We start from the raw sequence: 19,621 nt of genomic DNA, 5'->3' as shown, positions 1-19,621 counted from the left end.
CGGTCAAAGCCTGCCGGTACCCACTTGTGGGCTTAGCTTTCAGTGACTAATTGATTCCCCTCATAGCAGGATAGTCGGTCCTACGTGTGGCGGCGCGGTCTATTTGGGGATTGAACCCATGACGGGCATGTTGTTAAGTCGCTGTGAATTGGTTATATAACACTACTTATTTCGTTATTGATATAAAAAATATTACTTTACTAGTTGCCTCATAGTTTTGACATCATTTTATTTTGTATTTTATCTTCATTTTTGAAGCATTGAACGAATCTTTTTTCGATACGCTTGAAATTATGGATTTGTGTGTGATCAAGTGTGTTGAAAGCGCCAAGATTTGGTGTCTTTGTAAATTAGACTTTCTTCTATCGATGGACGATGCCCTAGAGCTCATTTTACATTTAAAGCTTTGGTTTTTAATGAAAAGTAATGGCTGATTTTGTGTGACATTATTTTATACAAAAGTTGTATAATTTAAGCATAAAATGAGTACATGACTAACTATAACGACATGAAACGTCATTTCCGAGCGAATCTAGAAGAAAGCTACGAGAAAGCTGCAGCACAGTTGATTTCAAAGGACTTTTTCTAAATTCCCTTAAACTGGTGGATTTTTAATGCTCGAAAATGTAAATTGGGTAGTTTTTCACCGTTTAATTTTCATCAAGGAGACGACAGACATGTTTTAGATATTTTAATCAAAGTAGTAAGAAACGTTAGACAATTACAATCCTATAAGAAAGTATAATTGGAATCATTTAATTCATCTTCAAAAGTCAATGTTTGAAATTACCCTTCTGGATTATTGTTAGGGAATGAACATTTTTAGTCCCATGTTTTACTGATCCGATGGAGGCGCCCGGTCCGTTGTACCCAGAAACCCAATAGCTGTTCAATGCAGCAATCCCTACCTACAACAATAACTAATTCGTTGCTCTTGTTAAATACAATTCGCATTAACGTCCAGTTGTATTAAAACTGTGGAAAAGCAATCTTTTTTTCAGCGTCGAACGTAGAAAAACACCCTACCTTACCCACTAACACAAACCGTACAAAAATTAAGCTCTCATCGAACAGCGCTCATGTACCACGGTGATCGTGTAGCTTACATGTACGCGTTTGCCCCATGTAACCATCCGTAACAAGTTTAAGGTGGAACGGTTTTAGTGGTGCTATCGTTATAAATTATCCCTCTGACCCGAGCGCTCGTTCGCTACGGGTTGTAGAATGCAAAATTGTTGCTCACAAACGGCGCTAGTTTTACTCATACACACACACATAAACACACTCATATTCGCGAAGCTAGAGTTAGCATTCGTACCGCACCGAGGAAGCAACTATTTCAAATCGTTCGATGCTCGTGTTGATTGCAATGCGCGACCGTTACACTCAGGTAGAAAAAGGGAGCAGCAGAAAATGAGCGTGATGGGTAATGCCTTCTAAACCGGTTAGAGCCCGCGGTCGGGTACGCGAAAAGGGAAGCATTTTAAAATTTATGGTTGCACCGTGTATGAGCTCGTTGATTCGCAATCAAATCCCTGGTTGAGTTCTCGGTCGCATGTAGCGGGTGCGGTGGGATGGCAACCATACCAGGGCACGGTTCGCAGGCTCCCACTTTCGAGGTACAACCATTCGTGCATACCATACTCACGCCCATCGTCGCTGCGAACACTTGCTGTGCGCTATGCTGCACATGGGCTGGGCCGATGCACGTACTGCGTTTTCATTACCATAAATAAAACCGCTTCGCGACCTGCTCCACTGCATCGATTCGACGTTCGGCAAAAAGTTCAATAATACACGTGTAGGTGGCGCATGTGGCAAGTGCATGCGGGCAATAGCGAAAAGAAATAAAACGCACGCTACCATTGTGACCGGTGCCACACGCTGTCAATTTTGCCGGTATAAGGCAGGGTCAATTTATTGAAACTATCGGAAACAGTGTGCAAAAACACACAAGTGTAAGGTTCACATGCAGCGCGATGGAAGTGATGAAGGATACCAGGATACTACCGGAAGTCGCGTTCGTTGAGAGGGAAAATTTGCAGCTTATCGTCTGGAATGGAATGCGGTACGATGACAACGGTGGACCGCTCCATTTCTATTCGGTGATCGCCATTGGCATGTCATAGAAGTGAACTTTGCTATACTTTTCCTGCAGCACCCTGCGCATTTCCTTTGAATGTTCCCAGTCACGTGTTTCACAAATCACTTTCACCTGGAAATAATAACCAAAAGGCATTAAAAATTTACAATTTATTCGAAAAAGAACATCAAAAATTCTAAAATAAAAAGCTGATCTGTAAAATCCGCGCATAGCTTAACATTTTCTGATTTTTTTAAAATATTATAATTGCTTAATACACAAAGCAGCATAATATGTATGTGGCGATATATTATGTACAATATAATACATTTTCACAGAAATGTAAATGAATCACGTCCAATACTGAAATAGAACACAAGTTGATCTGCAGAGCCCAATTGCTGACATGACAGACATTGCATTTTTGAGCAAAATAAAACTTATTTGTTTAACACAGTTTCAATCATCAACAAAGTTTGTTCGAAAAGAAATATGGCAGGTATCTTGACTTGTTCTAACAATCACACAATTATACTTTTAGTAAAATCTTAAATTATTAACTTCAGGAATAATAGCTCAATGTACTTTGATCATAAAGCCTGTGGACTTTAGAGAAAAAATGCACCAATATAATATTAAGTATCTGTATCATCCTTTACTTAATGACACTTTTTTCAATGTTTTTGAACATCTGCTTTCAAGAATCAGTAGAACTATATGAAAGTTTGTCAAAACTACAGATTGTCATTACAGGTGACCCCCGAGATACGACTGCATTTGGAACCAAAAAATGTCCCAAAGCAAGGCGTAAGTCGAATATCTGTGAATATAAAGTTCATAACCGAATTTGGAGAGTCAAAATCTATGATATCGTGTATTTTATTTAAAACATTGTTCGATAATGTATCAATTTTACTCTAAAAGCCGTTTTCACGATATAGATATTCAAGATCGGATAGTTGAGGATTCTCAATGCCATCTTTAGATCGTCAAAATCAAATCGTCTTAGCTCAAGGAGGTCGTATCTCGGGGACGCCTGTATAATTATTGTTGTTATTATTGTTTCTAAATTATTTAGAACAGTTTTGATATTATTTTAATTCAAAGCTTAAATAAACCTAACGAATTAATGCATTATTGCAACATCTTCCTCGGTATAGATAACACTTTTCTGAGTAATGCTTATAAGTATGTAATAAACATCTTGTTACTGTGTGCTTTACATGTATACAACAATTCCATCATGGCTATAATAACATTTACACATTACAAATCAATACACCACAACCTATGCTACAAGCTCACGGTGTACTCATTGCAATATTAATTATCAGAATTCTATATGTCCACTCGACTCACTAGCTCGAAAGATGGTGAGTTTCATTGGAGCTTTATAAGAAAAACATACCTCACAAATGATAGACATTCAATCAACGTTTGCTACACTGCCACACACCCCACTACGGACAGCCAGAAATACACCCACCCACCCAATACAACAAACAGTAGCTGCCACCAGACGGTAAAAGCAAACTCATCGCAACCGAAGTGTGCGCTAATCAACGCAATCAAAAACCGACCACAGCGACATCAGAGAAAACACGAAATCCAATCATCCGGACCGTTCTCGCCAAACCTTTTCCACGCTAATGAAGCGTACCCTGTGTCGAAAGGTAAATATTAGACGCACCCGAAGTACTGCCGGCCTTGGTTGACCGCGAAAACCAGCACAAACGGTTCCGGCCGCTACCAAAACCCCGTGCCCACCAGTCTGAGCCGTCTGCGGGTCGGACCGTCGTCACGCCTGACCACGTATGGCCATTGACCGTAAATTAAATCATAACGAGCGTCCCCATGTTTCCGGTCATTACCACCATCGTCGGATGTGTTTTTTTCCTCCTTTCTTTTGTTTTGGGCAGGTCTATCAACGCAAACTCTGCCCATCGTGGTGCGTTGCTTTGGGGTGGGGGGGGGGGGGGGGTGCAAGTTTGCCAAACGGGTAGGCAGAGCGCGGGAAAGATTTCTGCAATATCGGTCGTTTGTTTTCGGGGTACAGCAGATCCCGCGCAAATGTTGGTGTTTAAAAATACCTAGAAAGACCGCAATACTAGCGTATCCTATGAAACAACGGTTCTTTATGCTATGGACCACACCCAAAAACCCAGAACAACAACACACAGCACACAAAACGGCAAACACAAGCTGCTTTCACTTACCTCTACATGGTGAATATCACGAATGAAGGCACGTTCGTGCATTATGTCCTTGATGGAAACGCCCAGGCTGGCGAGCAGATTGCACAGCTTAGCTACACCGCCCGGTCCATCGCTGACGGTGACGGTGAATCTGCGTTGTGTTGTGCCACCCCCGAAACGACCGCGAGTACGAGTCCGGATCCCACCGTTCCGAGAACCGGCGTAGGTCATTACAATGAAAACAACGAGAAAACAAGAGAGAATGTGTGTGTGAGAGAGAGAGCACAGGTAATTGCCATCAGGCATCAGGCGGATGTTATGTCACTGGCACAAGCAGCAGCAGAACCCCGACAGAGTCCCAGGGACTCCAGAAGTTAACGTTACCTCTGCAAACGGCCCTCGGCAGCCATGCCACGCTCGAGACATTTGCCGAACATGGTCGTATCGATATTGCCTCCGCAAATTAGCAGCACCACTCTACCGGAAACGAGAAGCGAGATCGAGAAAACGGGTCGTGAATGGCCGGAGGTTTCGGAACGGAGCGTTGGTGTGTGGGTTTTTTGTTGTTTTGCCCCTCAACCCACTTCGGATCATCCCATCGATGGTTTCGGCTTACCGTTTTCCAATGAATTCATCCAGATGGCCGGCCAAAATGGCTGCCAGGCCGGCGGCACCCGCTCCCTCCACCACACACTTTTCCAGCTCGACCAGTCGCAGAATCGCCAGCGCAATCCACTCCTCCTTCACGACGATCATTTTGTCCAGCAGCGGCACGGTCGTGGCGTACGCGTTGTATCCTACCTGCGGCACTGCCAACCCGTCCGCCAGCGTTTCCTGGTTCGCGACAAACACTGGGCTCTTGTTCTCGAGCGCTCGCGTGAAGCTGGGACACTTCTCCGACTCGACACCCTGTGAGAAAGCGTACGCGCGCGCACACACACACACACATGGCAACACAACCGGAAATGGGGTGAATTATTCTGCACACCGTGTTTCATTAGGCAATAGCTGGAATTGCTTCGAACCCATGGCCGGGCACGGTATTTACGCGCATTCCAACTATCGAGCGAGAGCGATCGGAACTTACGATGATTTTGGTATTTGGGCTGAGATTTTTGATGGCAGTTGCAACACCGGCAATCAGTCCGCCGCCACCGACCGGCACCACGACGGCGTCGATGTCGCTGACCTGCTCCACGATCTCCAGCCCGATCGTGCCCTGACCGGACATGATGTGCGGATGGTCGTACCCGTTAATGTACGTGAGTCCCCGGTCGTGTGCCATTTTCAGTGCAATCCTTTTAGCCTCGCCCATGTCCGCTCCCTGTCCAGCCGGCCAGCCAGCGTGGTTTGATGCGTGAAAATGATATGAAAGTACCGGGTTAGAAAGCATACGCCAGCAGGCAGGCAGCCGGCATAGTCAGCAGTCAAAACAATGTTAACCCGCCGTCGGGGATGCAAGGGACATACCTGTACGACGACATTAGCGTGATAGTTACGGCATTTTTGGATTTTCATCAGCGAAGCCTTCAGCGGCATCACGACCGTCACCGGGATGCCGAGCTTCCAGCCGTGATAGGACAGACCCTGCCAGTCGTTATATGCCGTGGGTTGTGATTTTTTGTTTTCAATTTCCGGATGAGCACAACGCGGCATGCGGGAACACGGGAAAAAAATGAAACCAAAAACACGACACACGCGATACAGCGGTGAATAACTTTCAAACGGAACCGGGTGCGCTAAGCTAAATCGCTGCCAGAATCAGCCAACCAAGGCCAGCGATGGCTTCTTTGCCCACCCAGGGGACATTAGCTCGTGAGCACTCTTACTGGGGTGCTTTTGGAAATGGTTTTCTATTTTTTTTTTTCTGCTCGCATTCAAATACTGACGAAACGGGGCCATCACCACGCCATGTAGGGACAACCCGGACCCACCAGCAAACTCACCTGCGCATGATTCCCGAGGGAGGCCGAGATGACGCCCGTTTTTTTCTGCTCGTCCGACAGCATTAGCAACGCGTAGCGCGCTCCACGCTCCTTGAAGCTGCCAGTAAACTGCAGAAATTCCTTCTTCAGGTAGATGTCCATGTCGATCAGGTCGGAGAAGTGTGATTTCTGCAAACATCAAGAGTCAAGAGGCACAGGGGAGAGGGAAACAAGGCGTGAAAAATCTACAGAAAAAAGTGCCCACATCGCGCGACCAAACCCATCCTCGGAGTGTACGTACCACGCACGGCGTCAGCTCGACACCTTTTCTGATTTTGAACGCCGCGGACGTTACGTCCTGGAAGGTGATTATCTGCGGATTGTCCGCATTGCAAAACGGATCGACGATTTCCGGCTCGGTCGTTGCGGCTGTTGGGGCGCCGGCGGGTGCACCGTTCACGCCGGCCTCGTGCCCGTTCTGGCCTGCTGTTGTCGGCCGCTCTGCCGCCGACGGGCGAGCTGTCAGCTTCGCGGAAGCCATTTGCGTCGTTACGGATGACACTTGCATCGTGGGAGATTAATCTACGGTGACATTTAAATCAAGGTAACAACAATTAAACAACTACAACAAAAAACAGTTCTCTCCCTCGAACCAAAGAACGACGACTGTTTGCGCAACCAGCATCCCTTAATGGTGGTGGCTCGTGGGAAAAAACGGGACCAGCGATGACGGTTGGTGTCATAAAAAATTAATCGAGACGTAAACGTTTGCCCAGCAAGTGCACGGCTGCAAAGTGAAGTGACGTACACCGTAGCTCCCTGTGGAGGATGTTACGTGGAGCAAGATAAAAAAGAAGCATACACTACCCGGACGAAACGGACAACAGAATGGTTGTTTCCGTAGCGTTGCGTAACCGCTCATCGTGTCCCAGCAGGTGAAATATTAATATTCCAAATTTCCATAAAGCACACTTTGTAACCGTTCCCAATCCCGTGCGCCATCCGAGCCAGGAATGTGTGTTTGTTTAGTGAGAAAGACAGAGCAAGAGAGAGAGAGAGAGAGAGAGAGAGAGAGAGAGAGACAGGTTGATTTGTGGAGGTGAAAAGTATAAAATAGGTCCCCTATGAGTTCCCGAAAGCTCGCCGGGAATATGTTGATGAGTTTGGTACTTCCAGTCATGGTCGTAATGAGAATCGTTGGGCTTCTTTGTTATCCCAACTGCGCCATTATAACTCAATCGCATCTCGACCCACTCGAATCAATTCCTGTGATAGTGTTAACATCATCATTTGCAGAATTTAACACACTGCAGGGTAACAAATAATGGAAGCCCCTTTAAAGGATGCCAAACAACGATCCTGCGTTATGCTTTTGCATAGATAAATATCATTCACTTTGTCTTGCGTTGCGCTTTACTACCCAACCTCATTATTAATTTGCAATTTGATGCAAAACTATTGCTTTTGGCCCGAATATTTAACACCGCGCACAAACTAGCCGAGTTTATTCGTCTAAATTTCCACTTCAATCCGCAACACAAACACATATTCACGAACACACACACACTTGCACAGGGAGGAGAATCACAGCGAAAGGATATGCGATGCAAAATCACGTGCAAATATTTGGGAAATGCAAACACGAATTTCAATACACGTCCACACGGCTTCCTGGTGGGTATATCGCCGTACATCCAAAGACTTGGCAATGGCGCTCCATTCCACGCCACTCTATTAGCCGCTGATTTCTCGATCAATTCGGTATTCGGTAGTTTATTGAACGGCACACAACTAACGCCGGCACCGGAGACTTGTGTGCAGACTTGTGCAACATTTATCGACCGCCGAACGGTTTGAGCAATCGATGGAAACTGCAGAGCAGAATAAGTATTAAACTGCTGGAGTACAAAAAAGTCTATGAAAAAAAAACCAAAACTGCACTACGTATCAAGTACAATTGCAACATAACTTTCTGGTTTATTTTTCGTTGCTCTAAAGGGAATGTATACATTTGGTTGTTGTTGAACCTTCAAATCCACGCAAATTCCGCTGCACGAGAGCTTTAGCTGTAGGGCTCTCCAATCATCACTCTTGAAAATCGCTCTCCAAACAACACTTCGAACGCACCCTTTTTGGTTGTTTTCGGTCTTCTCGACGACGAAATTGGCACACACCACCCTCTTCCAGCAAGGACTCGCACACAATTCGTTCGCTTCGCCCACGTACCGGGCGGGTTTTATAGCCCGAATCTGGCAAATGCGTTACACCACTCGTCAGCATCATCCGCGCGCACCACTCGTCGATAGCATCACTCATTGACGTAACCCACTCGGGCGGGCGGGGAAGCGATCCAATTATTCTTCCCTCGCCGCCGCAAACTACATCGAACCACACACTTCGATTATCATTCCTATGCGAAAAGAGCGCCAAAATAAGCTACCCTTTTGCGCCGTTTTCGTTGCTATCCCCGGCTCGTTTGGTAGGTGGCTGTTGGGTGCCAAGTCTAGCATCGCGTGACTAAAAGTTCCAAAAAGTTGACACATCATTCACAATTGAGGCGATCGCAAGCTTCATTTCAAACACTGCTACTAGCGTCACATTTTGTTTGTGTTTATTTGTGCTCCCAAGACGCGTCGTTAACCGTAGCGAACCCGTTACCTTGCCCGCCTGTTCAACGCTATCGACACTACCGCTGCCCACTAGCACATTCCCATCACAACTGAGCCCGTCGATGCATGGTCCCGTGATGGACAGTCGAGGCTTAAAGGGCGTCAAAATTCAATACATTTTTTCTCGCCCTCTCGCTCGCCCAAACACGGCACAAAAGAAAGTGCGATAATGGGCGAACCCCTCGTGCTGGGTGCATCTGGTTCCAGCTGCAGTAGCGTGTCTAGCCCAATTCTCGGTTATCGCTCGTTTACTGTTGCCTTTCTCGCCACACCGACCGGTTACGGTGAACTTTGATTGCGGGACAGCTTCACTATCGGGAAGCTGCGGGCAAAGGTTTGCGATGTTCGAGCGCTTATCGCCACGGTCTACCGGTCTAACGGCCCGTGAAGGTGATGCAGCGGGTGATCGATCGGTGGCCCAGTGATGCTTCCGCCTATTACTCATCATCACTCACATTTTAGTGCTTATCGTAAGTGCGCTTTTATTTTTGTTTTGAGAGGAGCTAGGGACTACACCGAAGCAATCCTGAGTTTCCAAAATCAACAGAACCGTTGAACGGTACAAGCAGGAAGCAGAGTTGTTACTTACGTCTCGTAAACAATTTCCTCAATTGATCATCAATTTCGTACAGAAAAAGAGAGCGAGAAAAAGATAAACACAAACTTCCACCACAATAATCTCACTAACAGTGCCAGCTTAAGTATTGCTATTCATTATTTACCATCGTTTTCTTTTACGACAAACCAACCATTTCGCAGCAGCCCGCTCAGTTTGCCGCTCGCCGCTAACAGCCACTTTGCATTTAGGTGTGAATTTTTTATCTAACATCACCAATTCCGCTGTCTGTTGGCAACGATCTACACACACACATTTGTTCTCTCTTTTTCGTATGTGTCTTGAAGGCGTCTTAGCGTATTTCCGCGCATTTCAACTAAGTATGGATTAGCGTCAAAATTAAGCCAGTTACCAACCGAACGCTGAGTGGATGGGGCAGGGGGCGTTCCAACTTAAGCCACTGTGAGTGTGAGCCACCGAGAAGTGGGGCTAAATTATGCATTCCTCTTCAAACGAAACGCAGCAGCTGATCTATGTTTTACTTAAGCTCATGAATGTAATTTTATTCCTTTTGTTTTATTCCACCCGGCAAACTGGGCGAAATACTGCTGCCTCGCGCTCACACGCTGCACTGACGCTGCTAACGCAATAAAGCAGACGGCAAACGGAAGGTAGTTTGCGTCAACAATCCCGCGATGCGATGGGGAGCAAAGGAGCTAAAGAAAGAACAGCCATAAAATATGCTGCTGCTACTTGCCTGCACTGAACTCTGAACCGGCGCAAAATAAATAGTCGCATCGCTTCGCATTCAAATCTCGTCCCGTCTTCTGCCCGCGGAGTGTGTGTCTGAAAAGCAAAACGGTTGTGGACGCGTTCGGTGCGTTTTATGCTTTTTGCCGTTTTCAAATTTATTTCCATCCCGCGCTTTCTCCCTCCACCGGCATCAAGGCGAAGAAGTAAACAAACATCACAAGCATTATTCATTCGCTGCTGGTAAATAACGGGCAGCTGCTTATTCTTTGCTCCGCTTTTCGCTTCAGCTCACTCAAAGTTACACATCTTACGACAGCCTTATCTGAGCAGACTGAGCGATGCAATGAAGTCCGTCCGATGTGGCGTTTGCTGTCTGTCTGTTGTGAAGTTTTCATAAACTGCTGCCAGCAACATTTCTTCGGCGTGAGTATGAAGCTTCCGTTGGAAGTGTTGTTGAAGTTTTGCGATAGTAAACATACGCACGCGTCCTGCGATAAGCGACTGTGTGGTGGATGCATCGTAGCTGCAAACCTCACCTAATCAACCGACGCATCGGGCTGTAAGTGATCGACCCGCTCTATGCACGAGATGTTGGCGATTTCTATAAAAAGCCCTTCGAGATCCGAACAGAGGGTATAGTTTTCTGGTCCAACTCAGCGTATCAGCATGAGTGGCAAAGGATTAACCTCGTTCGTGCTTGTGTTGTTGTTGTTTATCTCCCTCTCGATGGGCGATGAGACTGTAAGTTTTAATTGCTCGTGATACAGTTGCTGTTTTTTACTAACAAAACGCATTAATGTCTGTCTCTTTATCGTAAAGTCCTCCGTAAAAACAAATGAGATAACTGCAGAACCGACTCAGATCGATACGTCGACCTTCCAGAAGTGTTGCCCCCGTGTGATGAAACCGATCGTGCTCACCGCTAAACCGAAGATTAAATACATTGTAGTACCTCCGGAGAGTATAACATGAGGGCTGCTGTCGCTGTCGGGCATGCTGGAATTGATTCGCATTGCTCAACCATAATGAATTGTATTGCAACAAAAGCCGGGAACAAAACTACACAATAAACCTATACTCTTATTCCCTCCAGATTCGTCGTGTCTGTCTGATTTTGGTGGCACCAAATCAACTCCCCTCGGGGTTGGATAAATCTTCCATCGTCCAGATAGCAAACCATCGTCACAAAATGTCCACCGGTGTTAGTTTGTGCTAATATTTGTGCTTATTTTTTTCTTTTGCTGCTCCTACCACAGTTGCTTTTTGTTCTTGCGCGTTCAATATGGGCTAATTTTGCCGTGCACGGACGTCGATCGTACCCAGCACGCCAAGGGGCCAAGGCCAAGGCGAATCGGATAATTTCATCTAATAATTGTGCATTTTATCATCGTTTTTAATCGCGCAGCTGTGTCGGTTCACAGCAAACAAAACTCCCCGGAAGGCATGTCTACCGAGACGGCAAGCATCGTATCGTACAGCGATACGCCGGCACGCCAGCTACACGTCCTACAGGCGATACCTCTATTGATATTCTTCGCTACGAAGTCCACACACAAAAGATCCTACGCGGGAAGAAGAGCGGACAGTGGGACGTACCGTGTAGAAAAGTGTAGAAGAAAGTGTCCCGCTTTGGGTATCGATCCAAGGCTTGCAGGAGAAGTTTGCACTACGGGCAACGGGATGCCTAAAATTTCCACCAGTGAAGGCCAACGGAAGGGACCGTCGAGCTGGCTGCGACGTTAGCTTTCGTGCATTGTCTCTGGCCTCTGCACTGTCTGAGGATGCGATCTCCGGTAGCTGACATTGGAGCTTGTTCTTGTTCGGTAGAAGACTCGCATCTCTTTTTTCCCATTCCCAAGCCAAGGAAGCAACATCACCGCTGCGAGGTCACGAGCACTCTGATGCGCCACTCTTGCCGTTGGTGTGCTCGACTATCATCACCAGCATATCACCTACGCCCGCCGGTCTGCCGGCCTCACTACACTTCACTGACCAGCAGTTTGCGTCGGAGGCACTATCTTTGATGCTATTTTACCGTTTCCGTTTCTCCACGGTTCACGCTCTTTCTCTCTCTCTCTCTCTGTACAGCTTGAACGACCGATCCTAGCGGCTAGAAATCAAAACGATTCCTGTTACGTTCTAGCTCGCCGTATGATGGGTGCTTTGCGTAAAAGAAAGAAAAAAAACCGGGCAGATTAGTTTTTCACCCTCATAATGCTTCGGTCGTTCTGCATGCCTTCCGTGGACGAAGGATGCGACGGGTCGTATCTTTCTGAGAGTGCGTTCGCTCCAACCGAAAACGGCAACCGGCAGTGCCAACCGATCGTGCCTAAAAGGCTTTTTCATAATTTTTGTCACAAACATACGCACACAAACGCACACAGTGATATAACAGCATAACCACTGTCATAAGTGGGTAGTGCCGCAACCACACTCCGGCACACATACGTACACATATACTTTCTGGAAAGAAAATTTGGAAACTGCCCGGTACGACAGGTGCGGGCCATTGTTGCAGCTCTGCACATTTTGCCAACGGTTTTGTGCTAGCATCTAGGGAACGAGCACAACAAAAAAAATGCTCTACGTAAACACCATGTGCGTTGGCAGTGTGCGGATTGATCATGTTTGCTTCCTGCATCACGGTTCATGCGTTCGCTTACGGGCAAACGGGAGAACCACACGTACAAAATAACAACAACCACCACCACAACAGCAACAAAAACCTCATAACACATCTATAATAATCGAACGAGCTCCCTTCTTCGGCCAATCATTTCATACAAGAATCAACAGTGAAGCTTTAATCAATGATAATTGAAGGCAAAATATTTGCTCAGCCTCATCATTAATACTGTAGCAAGCGGTATGCAGGCTGCGATGCGCTAGCAAGTTGTTGTGGGTATGGAATTGGAGATGAAATGGCGCAACGGGGGCTGCCTCTTACGCGCGTTGATAGAGAATATTTTGTGAAGCGATAACAATCGCACAACAAACAACCATTTCAAACATGATCGAATAAGGACGCTACTTTCCTGCGACCGCTGTGCAGCGCAGAAGGCCCGCTGAGTGGACCAACGACATCGATGGCCGCTGGAAATGCTTTCATAAAACAGTGATTCTAATCATCACACAAGGTTAATGAGAGGTCATTATAAAACAATGGGGCGATCATATCAATACATCATTGCACATGAGCACTTTGAATGTTTAACAAGCAAAAGCAACCGAATAGAGCCTTTCAATTGCTCTGCTCGATAAACACGCATACATGTTATGGAAATAACAAAGGCAGTTCCATTTTCATTGAGAAAAACAAAAGTTGCAATTACATTGTACTAACACAATAGACTTTAGAATATCAAAACAAAAACATCGTCCGATATTTAAAAAAAAACAAGTTTGACCTGAGTTAAAAACGGATTTTAAATCATTCTTTTAAATGCATCAAATGTGTTTGTTAGAAATAAATTGCATTGTATTTTTAATTTACTGAATTTTAAAACACACCGTCCTACCTGTACAACATACTAATTATCCTGATAAGCACGAAACAATTTACCACTCTAGGAGGCCGTAAATTAAGGGAATTGTTGCAATCATTTCACATTCAAACAATCGATCGGAATAGATAAGAAAACAGTTAACAGCATGAGCATAAACGACGTCATTACTTTTAATTTGTCATAGCGAATGTAATTTATTTCCGTTTTACGATTCATAACAGAATTAGCTTCACAAGTAGAATGCTGAAACAGCTATTTTATTTTTATACTTTTACCAAAAGGTGAATGATTGAAAATTAACGAAGTTCACCAATAAACTCAGCCGCTACTTATTTCTGTAACATTCATTTTGTGTTTTCCACAGTACAGTGTTGTGTACATTAAAACTTAATTAACAATCTGTCAACCAAATCCATCTGTCAGAGAATACTGAACGCAACATTTCAAATCAGTCAAATTGCTTCCGTTTGTGTTTTGTGAGCCTCCATCACAATTTCACCAAACAATACCGTTGGCCTTCAATTGTGCCTGGTCAGAGCTGTCTTTGAAATTACGATTTCTATTTCATTCCCTGAACAAATCAATAAAACGTGTTGTTTTTCTTCTTCTTCTTCTTCTGCGCCATACCACGCCCAGCTCTGCAGTTGGTGTTTCTTTTCTTTCTAGTTCGAGATAAAGCACGGTGGTTGGGCGGTGGTTTGTACGAGCGATTTTCCATTTATATTTGTGATAAGACCGGCCGCAGCGCTGGATTAAAAATTTGTGACAATAGCGACAACGGCCGGCACCGTCGGTTGAAAAGGCATCATTTAATGTGCAAACAATCTTGTCGACCAATTGCTTCCGCTGAATAGCGACAGAAGTGAAGGAAAATGGAAAAGAAATGATGAACCTGCCAGTCCTGCTTCAGTTTCGTTCGTGTGCACCGTAACCGTATGAAAGATCTCGATAGTGTAAAACACCGTTTCCTATCATGCGCTGCGTGATGGTAGCTTTCGATTTGTGCCATTACATCAGCATTTCAGCTACCGAAAAGGTGAAAATCATTCTGGATGAAAACGATTGATGGAAAGCGAGAATGGAATTGGATCTTAAATTGCTCAATTACCAATCGTTTCAATCGTGAGCGATGGGATTTTTTGTATGGAATTGGCTTCAATGTGCTGGAAAGATAGGTGATACTTCCGAGAAGTGCAGAGAGTGGCTTCAAAACGTATTGTAGGTGTAATACATTTCATTTTTCAGGAAATTGCACTAAGCACGAAGCTTTATGGAGACAGTAACAGAGCGTAATACGCAATATGCAGTGTTACAGTTTTCATTTAAATAAATAAGTAGTAGTACGAGTCTATTCATTGTTTCGAAAGCACTTCAATTACTTTAGAATTAAACCAAGGTGTGCAAAGCTCTTGTGATAGTCCACGTTTACCCCAACATTTTTTTGCGTAAACATCTACCACACTCGACGGCTCTGGCACGCGGTGGATGTCTCGCGGCTATACATTTCATTACGCTCCATGTTTTTATGCTAACACAATCATCTTCACGTCTGTCTCGCAACACATCCGATACGATATGATGATGTTATTAGGCTCTTCGTTGGACCATACACGCGCGTCCTGCTGTGCTCGGTCGGCAGGCCATGCAACCATCTTACTTGTGGATCAGGGTGGATTTCATTTTTTGTTTTTTTTTTTTTTTTTTTTTTTTATTTGCCTTTTCACCACCCCTTAAGGCCATTTCCCGTTTTTCTCACGTTTTTTTACACTTTTTTTTCTTTTTGCTTTCGAACGCAGTTTTTCTCTGCAGCTTTTCTCTGCCATTTGAATGCCGAATACCTCGCCCGACTGCCTGAACGAACGGACGGGAGCGAGAGTGCTTGCCATGCATGAGCGGGTCCAGTTCATTCGAGAGCGCTTCCTCCGGAGAGCTCTGGGCGCTTGCCGGCTGAGTGGCCGGAGCTATCCATAACCGGCGGCTTACCAGCCTCGCACAGTCGGGCGGTAGGTTTAATCATATTTCTTTCCGAACCAGTTATTGAATGGTTTTGACTGTCATTTGACCTTATCGCTTATCGAGCAGTGCGCCATCCCAGCAACGTGATCCGACCTCCGGACGGGTTGGTACAATGGCAAATAAAAGAGCATGCTTCTTTCCACGAATTGTGGTGAAAATTGGATTCGCCTGAGCGAGGGAAACGAATGGTTTGAAAGGGAATGGCAGAATGGCGTTACAACGACTACAGGTACGCCCACAGTAAGCGGGAAAACGGGAAACTAATCAGGGAAAAAGTTTCAATCCAACACGAACCAGCGGCAGTAGAACTGAATTTCAACTCCTGAACGAAACACTTGCGCTCACAAACGTGTCCGATGACTGTCTAATTCCAATGGAAAACTTTTCACAACTTAAACAACCAAACCGCTAACAACGTTTGGCCGGTCGCCGCGCTGATACGTTGATGCTAAAAGCTCTCCTCGAGCTTAGTGCACTTGTGCGAGGGTGCAGGATGCACTTTGCGCCGGTGGCTTTGGAGGGTAAGAAAATACCCTACCCAACAGCACGGCCCTTCCTTCATGCTCAACATGTTAAATTTACTGCTACTAGCATTGAAACTACGGACTAGTGCTGCTCGTTCCCACCCTCTCCACCTCTAGCCACGGCTGACCTTCGACAACCGAAGACATTCGATATTCGAGTATGTTTGCTAACTCAATTCGGTGCATTTCCCTAGCGTGCTTTGGACATCATAGCTCTGCCCTCGATGCACTCTTCCCGGGCTCCTTTCGGCAGGGTAACATGGTATGGTTTTGCTAGCAAACTCACTCACTCGCTCGCACATGCATGGGCATGTGAGCGTATACCTACCCATACCAACTCTTCCGGGTGGCACGTTCGCAGCATAAAAGTCCCATGCTCTCGTAGCGAAGTTGCCACACACACACACGGTCACGGAACTTTGCCGATGCTTTTAACGTTTTGGAGCAAGAATGGCCGGGGTAACGCCCGCTGGGAATGCGGGAAAACAATTCCAAACCGAGGTTGTGAGCAGGGATGAAAAAAGGGGTGTTGAGAGAGCCGTACAGGCATCATTTTCGGCGACTGAGCTAAAGCAATCCATTCGATCCTTTGACAAACATCGAGCCGGTTCACCTCGGGGCCAGACCGCGGAGGGCACGCTGGGTGGTGATGCACGCTGCACATGTGACTTATGCGAGCGATGACAACGACGATCGGGTAAGAATCTATTCGGCCCAGTGCCATGTTTTTACTTCCCTTTGGAGGGGGAGGCTGGTGCATTCTCTCAGGGTGTGTTTGCGTGTTTGCGTTCTTTCACCGCATAAACTTCCATTTTTGCATTGTAAGACGTGCATTTGGACGCCCGGTACATAACTCGTGCCATAGTTGACGGAACCGATAATGTGCTGCATACTGAAGCGCTTGCAGGAATAATGTTTTACAACACATCGTAGCTGTAAGGGAACAAGGAGCTTTTCATTTTATAGATGATCAATTGAGTTTAATACATATTATGACAGTCAGGGTAGTAATAATCTTGTCATGAAGGAGGTATAAAATAATTTATTGAATTCAAATTAATGTTGAATGAACTGCGGCCGATAAATTGTAGAAACAGCTTCATCTGAATACAGAATGCTGAAAAAATAGGATCAGAATAGAATAAGATCAGTTGAAATTTTTAAATTAACCAGTTTGAGTGTTTCAATTCATCCATATCACCTACATATAATGACAATTGAATTTCTTGTTCGACATTTTAATCGTATAAGTCTTGAAAAATCGTGACAAAATACAAAATTTTAAATTGGCACTTTGAATAATAACCTATCAAATTTGAAACATTTTAATGAAACATTTTAAATATTCTTGGAAATTAAATTAGAAAACGCAAAATATGGTTATATCTTCTTCAGTTGAACTACCTGTTTTTGTTGGATAAATATGTGGTTCAATTTGAAGAAATGTGAATTACCAGCTCAACAAAAGTCCTGTTTTTTACAAATTTCCAACGAAAACTGGGAGAAAATTAAATCATACCATTCATAAAATTGAATGGCATCGCTTCAAAAGGAAGTGAAGCAACCACACCTGTCTAAAATACCTTCTGAGACATGCTTCCCACACACGAGAAGCCTATTGAGACGCTCACCGCACGATTTGAATGTGTGGCGAAAAATATCATAATGTAAATAAGCGGCTACGGCTTCAAGCACCCCCAAACGCACACGAAACGGTTGAACTTTACCGAGTTCCGAGATTCGGAGCGAAACACGGGAAGCACCTTTTTCATTTATTTCCTCAACCAACAAGCTTTTACCGTGCCCATTAACACGAGCATCTGCAAACAATTCAATTTGCCATACATTCTGCCACCCACTTGCTATCGCCCACGGCCGGCCCTTCATCTCCGGTGGTATTAGGACGGATTTACGAAGGGCGGGTTTTTTTTGCACCTTCACTGCTTCCATTCAACCATCTTCAAGAAAGTGGGGCAGTTATCGTAATTCCGTTCGATCCGATTGGCGCTGTGGCATGCCTTCTTGGGCGGTGAAATTCAAGCCCCGCCGCGTTCGACATGGTTCCTGCAAGCTCGCGCCAGCTTACCGGAGCCGCTCAAGAAGTAAAATCTCCCACCCTTGCGAATTGGTGGGCGAAACAATCTTCCCTGACAACAGTCACCTTGTTCGCTCCCACCCCGACAGCTGGCGACGGTACGTTCGTCTTACGTTTTTATTTTATTTTATTTTTTTATAAGCAATATCGACTGCTCCCCCTTTGCAAAGAACAAAAGGACGCACAAAAGGATGTCGGGTGGAGAAAAATGTTAAATGAACTTCCCACGAGCTGGCGGGGTGAGAGTGGCACGAGGCGGCAGTCAGTAACCATAATGAACACGGCAGGCGAGCTGCATGGTTGAATGCTGCTGCTGCTCCTGCCGGCCCAAACTTGTTCGGTGTGCAGCGAAGCCGAAGAGAAAAGCTTAAGAGGAAAGCGAGAAAAACTCAATTAAAAATTAATTCATTTCAGGGCGATTCCCGGCGGGGAAGAGGGCAGAGAACGGGCACTCTTCCAAGGGGTTGTAGCTTCCTGACAAAGGTGGTTCCTGGACAGGGGGGAGGAGACGTCAGTGAAGCACATACAGGCACACGAGCTGGTGGCGCTGAGTGGGCCAGCCCGGGTATCGATAGCAGCAAGCCGAAGAACAAATGGACAAGAGTTTTTCCCTACCGGACCGAAAATACCCACTGGTAATCAAGTTTTCTTTCCGATGCACTCGATATTGGCGAATAGTTTCATGTCGGCTTTAGTTTGAGTGTGCGTGTTTTTTTTTTCTTCTTATACTGTTTTGTCCGTTGCCCGGTTCTTCTTTGCACGTTGCTGCTTTTCCTTCCGCACGCGTAGTTCGTTGTGATTTTTCTTTCGCGAACGGAAGCGCTCCTCTTGATTTCCCTGCTGAATCCCTTTGCTTTCCTCAGCGTACCATTTAATCGGCGAATGGTGTGCTTTTGTGTGCGTTTTTTTGTGAACATCTCTGAACAAGCAATTTAATCCTGGTTTCATTGAATTAGATGAGGCTCCAACACAGCGGTTCAAATAGGCGTCCGGTTGCGTTTAAATAATTGCAATAGATACGTAGCGTTGTAACATCAGCGAGTAGGCTAATGTTACAAATAGTTCATATCAAATTGCTTCGAATAACATAGAACAGGTAAGCATTGATGAATGCACAATCATTTCGTTTTAAAATGGTCAACTCCTTCATACACCTCATAAGTACAGCTTCGGCGAAATGAACCCCATTTCGAACAAACTTCGGTTGAAAATAATTCAAATCTATTTTGAATTTCTGGTAATGGATAGAATCGATTTCTCAGACTTTTTGTGGTCAAGTTTAGTATAATTTTATTTGGT

The 19,621-nt window shown here is 45.2% G+C and overlaps 1 protein-coding gene across 11 annotated transcripts; it reads right to left on the bottom strand.

The window, feature by feature from the left end:
* Nucleotides 1-1,887: 1,887 nt before the first annotated feature.
* LOC1274233 (L-threonine ammonia-lyase) lies at nt 1,888-12,166 on the bottom strand. 11 transcript variants are annotated; one of them, XM_061663533.1, is made up of 10 exons: nt 9,595-9,815; nt 9,462-9,478; nt 6,505-6,785; nt 6,225-6,392; nt 5,749-5,865; nt 5,366-5,602; nt 4,895-5,187; nt 4,663-4,755; nt 4,300-4,429; nt 1,888-2,215 (listed from the first exon to the last, which is right to left on the bottom strand). In XM_061663533.1, exons 3-10 carry the CDS (start codon nt 6,769-6,771, stop codon nt 2,099-2,101), a joined length of 1,422 nt encoding a protein of 473 aa, XP_061519517.1. In that variant the 5' UTR covers nt 6,772-6,785; nt 9,462-9,478; nt 9,595-9,815; the 3' UTR covers nt 1,888-2,098. The 11 variants fall into 11 exon arrangements, with proteins under 11 accessions (XP_061519517.1, XP_061519511.1, XP_061519515.1 ...); XM_061663527.1 differs by lacking the exons at nt 9,462-9,478; nt 9,595-9,815 and adding exons at nt 6,857-7,022; nt 8,862-9,062; XM_061663531.1 differs by lacking the exons at nt 9,462-9,478; nt 9,595-9,815 and adding an exon at nt 11,778-12,166.
* Nucleotides 12,167-19,621: the final 7,455 nt, after the last annotated feature.

The sequence above is a fragment of the Anopheles gambiae genome, chromosome 2 (assembly GCF_943734735.2).
Source record: "Anopheles gambiae chromosome 2, idAnoGambNW_F1_1, whole genome shotgun sequence".
Classification (NCBI taxonomy): domain Eukaryota; kingdom Metazoa; phylum Arthropoda; class Insecta; order Diptera; family Culicidae; genus Anopheles; species Anopheles gambiae.
Note: the sequence above shows the minus strand (reverse complement) of the source record. Positions and strands in the feature narration are given on the sequence as shown.

Bases quoted from the DNA above. Each gene is read 5' to 3' on its own strand.
- LOC1274233 (XM_061663531.1), bottom strand. From the start codon at position 6,771: ATGCAAGTGTCATCCGTAACGACGCAAATGGCTTCCGCGAAGCTGACA. The intron at 5,603-5,748 runs GTATGTCCCTTG...CCGGCTGGACAG, and splicing joins ACGCTAATGTCGTCGTACAG to GGAGCGGACATGGGCGAGGC. The intron at 4,430-4,662 runs GTAACGTTAACT...AACACAACGCAG, and splicing joins GCCGAGGGCCGTTTGCAGAG to ATTCACCGTCACCGTCAGCG.